Here is a 6563-nt window from a genome sequence, read left to right as displayed (position 1 = left end):
AATAGTGCGGCTCCAGCAGAATTCTACACTGAAATCAGTTTTTTAAAAGAGCAAATAGATTTTTTTTTTATATTTAATTTTGAAATCTGACATGGGGCTAGACATATTGTCAGTTTCCCAGCTGCCCCAAGTCATGTGACTTGTGCTCTGATAAACTTCAGTCACTCTTTACTGCTGTACTGCAAGTTGATATCACCCTCCTCCTTGTGCTCCCCAGCAGCCTAACAATTGGAAGGTAACCAGATAGCAGCTCCCTAACACAAGATAACAGCTGCCTGGTAGATCTAAGAACAACACTCAGTAGTAAAATCCAGGTCCCACTGAGACACATTCAGTTACATTGAGTAGGAGAAACAACAACCTGCCAGAAAGCAGTTCCATCCTAAAGTGCTGGCTCTTTCTGAAAGCACATGACCAGGCAAAATGACCTGAGATGCACCTACACACCAATATTTAAATTAAAAAAAAATCACTTTCTAGTTCAGGAATGACATTTAATATTTAGATATTGTAGAGTGAATTATTTGCAGTGTAAACAGTGTAATTTAGAAATAAAAACGACATCATAAAAATCATGACAGAATCCCTTTATTAAAGGTGGGGCCGCATGTTCTGTTTCTTTGGATTCCACTTTGGAAGGGAGTTGATGCTGCTAGAGGGGCCTGAGGCAGGTGGCATCAGTAAGTGTAGAGTAAATAAAGAGTTAATCCTAAATAAACCAAAACTTTAAAAGAGTCGGAACTGCAGGGACCCTGTGAACAAAGGACCAGTTATTGGACAGACCAACAATTGAGCAGGCACTCCAAAAATCTTAATATGACAAAGAAAGTTAAAAACAGATATGTATTTGTAGCACAGCCTTGAGTGCACTTTCGCGGTGTGAATTATAGTGTGTGACCAGGACTAGGTCTGCTTGTACTGTACCACTGACCCACGTGTACCCGAGCAACTCCCGGCAACTCCCAGTACCTTGTGTAATTCTGTGTAGCAAAGGATCCAGTCACAGATATGTCTTCTTGCAGCAAAAAAATGGTTTATTAACAGTAAACAGTTGAAATGACGGAATTTACAGGCACTTTGATGTAATGTAGCAGGGTCGGACTGGGGGGCCCGGGGCCCACCGGGACTGCTGGTCCAGACCCCCCCGCGCTGCCGTTCGCATGCACGAGCGGCGCTTCTTGGTGCGCAAGCGGTGATGCGATGCGCATCGTCGGAAACTTTTTAAAAAATTTTATACTATTAGAGGGGGTCTCGCCCGGCGGGGGCCCATCGTGTTTTTTCCCGGTGTCCCGCCGGGCTAGTCCGACACTGTAATGTAGTGTAATAATAGCAGAATCCCTGCCAGAGATAAAATAAACAAGATATAGGTTACCACACTCCTGGGGCAAATCCTTCCATTGAGTAGAGCTTTGTGCTTAGGGATCCTCAGCCTGGGGTCTTGTATCTTGGCACCCTGAATGGTCCTCAACTCACCCACTGATTCCCTGCACTAGTGGTGGACTCAACACAGGGTCCTAACCCCACTATTTCTCCTCATTGGAGCAGAAGCTGCTTATTATCTTCCCTGCGCCGTCCTCTTGCTCCTAGAGCAACTATGACAAAACTTACTAGCACTATATAACTAGCACTATCTAACTTTTACCAAAACTGCAGATCCGGGTCTGTAACACCTTCTGTAACACCTCCCAGAGATGTGAGGTCCCAGGAAAGACCTTGAGCACATGGTGCTGTATCCTTTATAGTTTCACATACTACCCCCTAGTGAGCAAACTGTAGCCTTGAGTTAATCCTAGTGGGCCCAGGAAGGGAGACATAGCTAAGTGAGTATACTAAAGGACCACTTAGGTGTCCAAATACAAAGGGGAAACTGCCTAAGTTACTGTTCCTAAAACTCAGGGCCCCTACATATTATGTTCGCATCTCCATAAAAGCCTTACGCGTTTTGTGCTGCATGGCACTTTACTATACCTTGCTTATCATCAAGTGTTGTGCAAAACAAAAGCACCTTATAGCACCACTGGCCAATCTGATATGCTGGGGCTGACATAAAGTTGCCACCTTTCCCCCCTATGAACTCCGAAGGCTGAGACGCAGTGGGGGCAGGGCAGTGCTGTGGATGGTTGGGGTCATTACATTGTGGGGGTGGGTCTGTGATGCCAGGGGCGGGACTATGACTCAGCAATTGGCATTGCCACGAAATCCCCAAAAAATCCTGCCCGGTTTTCCTAATTTGGAAAACCAGGCAGCCAGTTTTGGCCCGAACAGCCCTTCAAAAAAACTGTCCAGGTCAAAAACGGACAGGTGGCAGCCCTAGGCTGACACCTGTGGAGAGATTATCTATGTGCTGCATGTTCATTAATTTCCAAAATCCCATTTGTGAAGCTGAGAGGTGTAACTCAGCAACACCACTCCCATACTCTATTTCTAGGGCACAGCTGCAGGGGAGTTTCAAGCTCCTGTGCCACCCTGAGGTGGGCACTAATTGTTCACATTGGAATGGTTTTAGAAGGGGCATCACTAGTACAGATAGGGCAGTGCATTCCTCCCAACTGTCCTGTTTTGAGCCGAACAGTAGAGTCTTGCAGCGGGTTGGGTACCCAGGGGATAATTGCAAAAAAAAACGGGTACCCTGGTAGTAGATTTTCTAAATGTAAATGTCTTATCTTATGTTATATTGTCTATATTTTAGGTTGCAGCAACATCACTTGCTGTTTGATGGTCAGCGGGTTGCACGTTGGATTGCGGATAAGGCAGTTACAGGTCTGGGTCGGTAGCGGATCAAAGTGAGTAAATATGTGGGTTGCGGTTCGGGTCACAGGCTGCAGGTTGCGGGTTTGGGTCTGGGTCTTAGAAATTGGTTCCGCGCAGGACTCTACTGGACAGTCCCTCTCTGACAGCTCAACCTGTAGTCCCGCATTTGTACTGAAATATCCCGACTTTCTCTTTGATCTCCTGCACTGAACAGCCAGAAAAAGATACAATGTTTCAAAGCCCAGAATATACTTTGGTAACAGTTTTAGATAAGGAGGTCTCTTGGGAGAACTTAGACTCAGCTTAAAGGGCAATTCACCTTAATTAGAAAAACTGTAATAATACATGAAAATCACAGAAATGTGTTCAAACTGTCAGAACTTGGCAAATTTTGTAAAATGGACATGGAAATTAGCATGGTCAAACATTTTGCTGCGCTCCACACGCCAAATCTTTTTGTCCCGCTTTCTGTTTCCAAAATGTTGGAAGGTATGTCACCCCGCGGCGGCACCAATTGTTCACATTGGAATGGGTGGGGAAGGGGCACCACTAGTGCAGAGAGGGCAATGGACAATTTATAACTTGGAATTTCAGCTTTTCAATTTACCAGGAGTGGATTTTTGTCGCCCCTAGTGACTGCTGCTTGTATTAATGTCCCTGCCCAGCTGAGAGAAGAGGGTTTAGTGTAATCCTTTATACCAGCTGAGTGGAAAGCAAGTTCTGGGCTGGAGAAAGAGTTTTATATGCATATTCATATGAGCCATTTGCATATTATATCTGACTGTAAATCCGTAAAAGCTGGTGGGGAGTTGTTTTATTATAAGCCTGAAAACAGGAAGTAGGGGAGGGTCACAATTAGTCTTATAAGGCTGTCAGGCTCCACTCAGAAAGGTGGTTTGTGTAATGTGGGTAATGTGGGCTTCTGTGAGGGGTTCTGATCATTATTAGAGAGGATGGCAGCAGACAAAGGGATTCGTTTGAGCGCGGTGAGTGGAAAGGGTGCCTAGAATGGGGAAAGGAGAAGAGTTAAACTAAAGGCTGATTCACATTTAATGTAACTTAGCAATGTCTCAATTGGTTTTTCAATAGTTTTTGAATGATTTGCCTTCTTCTTCTGACTTCTTCTTCTTCCAGCTTTCAAATGGGGGTCACTGACCCCATCTAAAAAACAAATGCTCTGTAAGGCTAAAATGTATTGTTATTGCCACTTTTTTTACTATTCATCTTTCTGTTTCTTTCTGTGAGTTGTGCTCACCACTATTTTTTGAAACCATTAGGTGGGGGTGCAATGATGCTGTGACCACAAAATACATATAGACAAATACAAGAGTCCTCTGCACTCAACCCATTATCAATATATTTAAGACAGAGACATTTTGTGCTACTGTTACTAAAAAATGACTTACCCTTTAAACAACACAGGGATTGTTTGTCCATATATTGCAATATATTTAAGCTGGCCAACTACGTCACAGTCATCCCATATCTGGCCAGTCCTACGCTCAATTTTCATCTGATTCATTAAGAATTCAATTGCTTAATTATACATTTTACAAAGGGACTAAGTTTTACCTGCAACTTACTCGCTGCTTTCAAAGTAAAACTCCCAAACTTGGCTGCCCTTTTATTAGACACCAGTGGGATCACCTGACTATAGTTGGGAAGGGTGGGAGCTACAACATGGAGCTGGTCACTGCTCCTGTATAACTATAACAAACAAGGGAAAGTTGTGCTCACCACTATTTTTTAAAACCATTAGGCGGGGGTGCAATGAGGCTGTGACCAAGTTCAGAGGTTTAATCTGAAAGCAGCAAGTAAGTTGCAGGTAAAACTTAGTCCCTTTGTAAAATGTATAATGAAGCAATAGAATTCTTAATGAATCAGATGAAAATTGAGCGTAGGACTGGCCAGATATGGGATGACTTTGACGTAGTTGGCCAACTTAAATATATTGCAATATATGGACAAACAATCCCTGTTTTGTTTAAAGGGTAAGTCATTTTTCAGTAGCAATATGCACAAAATGTCGCTGTCTTAAATATATTGATAATGGGTTGAGTGCAGAGGACTCTTGTACTCTCCTATTCATATTCCAGTCTCTTATTCAAATCAATGCATGGTTACTTGGGTCATTTGATCCTAGCAACCAGAGTGCTGAAACTGCAAACTGGGGAGCTGCTGAATAAAAAGCTAAATAACTCAAAAACCACAAATAATGAATCACGAAAACCAACTATAAATTGTCTCATCATACGAAAAGTAAATTTCAAGGTGAACAATATTATTGTGCAGCAGCCAAAATGCGCCTCACAGTTAATGGCAATGGTGTCCCCCAATTTCTGCTTTACCCATGGATTCTATTTACTTCCACTAAACCTCAAGAGGCGACAGTAACTGCACCGTGTTTGTCTATTTACACTGCTGTGGCACCAAACTGCCTGTGTCTGACATGTATGGCAACAAGTTCTGCAGCAGCTGTGCACAAGGCAAGGACATGTGGTTATATCTCTAATTGCACCCCCAGATTTATCATTTATTAATGGATTGTTGGGGGCACAACTACCCTCTGCATTCTCTCTCTGATATATAATATACTGTACTGTGTGCTGACTGAGTGCATAATGCCTGCAGAACTACAGCTCCCAGTTAAACTATCAGAATCAGGGGATGCTGGGTGTAGTAGTCATATGAGTGGCTAATCTTTTTTTGGCCTCACTAGCCAGGGGCGTAAGGGGCAGGGTAGAGACAGGGCAGAGGTGATATTTTGGGGGTCAGCTGGTCCATGAAGAGACTTGGGGGCAGATTTACTAGAGGGCGAAGTGACTAATGCTGGTTAATTAGCGCTTTCAGGCACTTCAGTGATTTACGGGTGCAGGCGTAACTTCGCTAATGAAAGAGACAGACGCTGGCGAATGGACGTTACTCCTCAAATTCACTAAGATGTGGATTTTACTGACCGTTGCTGCTTTTGCCAGATTTGCCTTCACTAGCTCAGACCAGGCGAAGTGCATTGGAGTCCATAGATCTTCCTCAATCTTCTGTTACGAACATCAATTTTTTTTTTTTTAAAGGTTTTTATTTTGCATTTTATAACAACAATTAATAAAACATTTATGGTTCCATACATAGTATAGTAAAAGTCACAGTGCAATATACACATTCTGAGTTCCCGTACATTAGTAAGCTCTGTAGATATGCAGTCATTTCCCTAATTCTAGGGATTTTCCCCTTATGTGATGGGTTTATTTATGATGTTATACCTATTACCCAGAGACAGGGAGAGCAATAGGTGTATATGATTGCATCTCTCTAACTTACATTATATTTTTAGTGGAAAAAGTTTCTAAGTCCAAAAAACGCTGGCGTCTTCTTTTTTTTTCAGAGTGATAGGCTGCAAAAGTCCTTAAAAATTTTTTTAGCCGGGTTCCCCCATACATTTTCTAAAATTGAACATAAACTATACAGTGGGCTCATGTGTAGGGCAATATAACAACTATATTGTCTTTATTAAGGTTCCCTGGACTTGTGTAATTTGCTGCAACATATATGTCCATTCAACTTTATAATTTCCCGCTGTATGCAAATTAGTGAAGACCTCTAACGAAGTTTCACTAGGCATAATTGAACGCAAGCACATCTTCGCTTTGATTGCCGTGGACGCAACTTCGCATTTTAGTAAATTAGCGTTGTCTGAGCGAATTTTCGACTGGCGAAGTGTAGCGATGGGTGTGAAGCCGTCGCTGGCGAAATTTCGCAGGTTAGTAAATTTCCCCTTCATTTGATGAGTATAAAATTTGGTGAGTAGACAGGGA

General features: G+C 42.7%; 1 protein-coding gene across 3 annotated transcripts in view; it reads left to right on the top strand.

The window, feature by feature from the left end:
- Positions 1-3552: 3552 nt before the first annotated feature.
- The window catches only part of LOC108707864 (MORC family CW-type zinc finger protein 3), a 40009-nt gene continuing 36998 nt past the window's right edge, over positions 3553-6563 (top strand). For 2 of the 3 annotated variants that reach the window (XM_018245912.2, XM_018245911.2), the window contains exon 1: positions 3553-3737. In XM_018245912.2, coding sequence (XP_018101401.1) covers positions 3705-3737 — 33 coding nt within the window. In that variant the 5' untranslated portion in view covers positions 3553-3704. The remainder of the gene's footprint in view (positions 3738-6563) is intronic. The other variant, XM_018245913.2, reaches the window with a different exon arrangement.

The sequence above is a fragment of the Xenopus laevis genome, chromosome 2L (genome assembly GCF_017654675.1).
Source record: "Xenopus laevis strain J_2021 chromosome 2L, Xenopus_laevis_v10.1, whole genome shotgun sequence".
Taxonomy (NCBI): Eukaryota; Metazoa; Chordata; class Amphibia; order Anura; family Pipidae; genus Xenopus; species Xenopus laevis.
The sequence above is the reverse complement of the archived record's forward strand: the minus strand, read 5'-3'. Positions and strand labels throughout refer to the sequence as shown.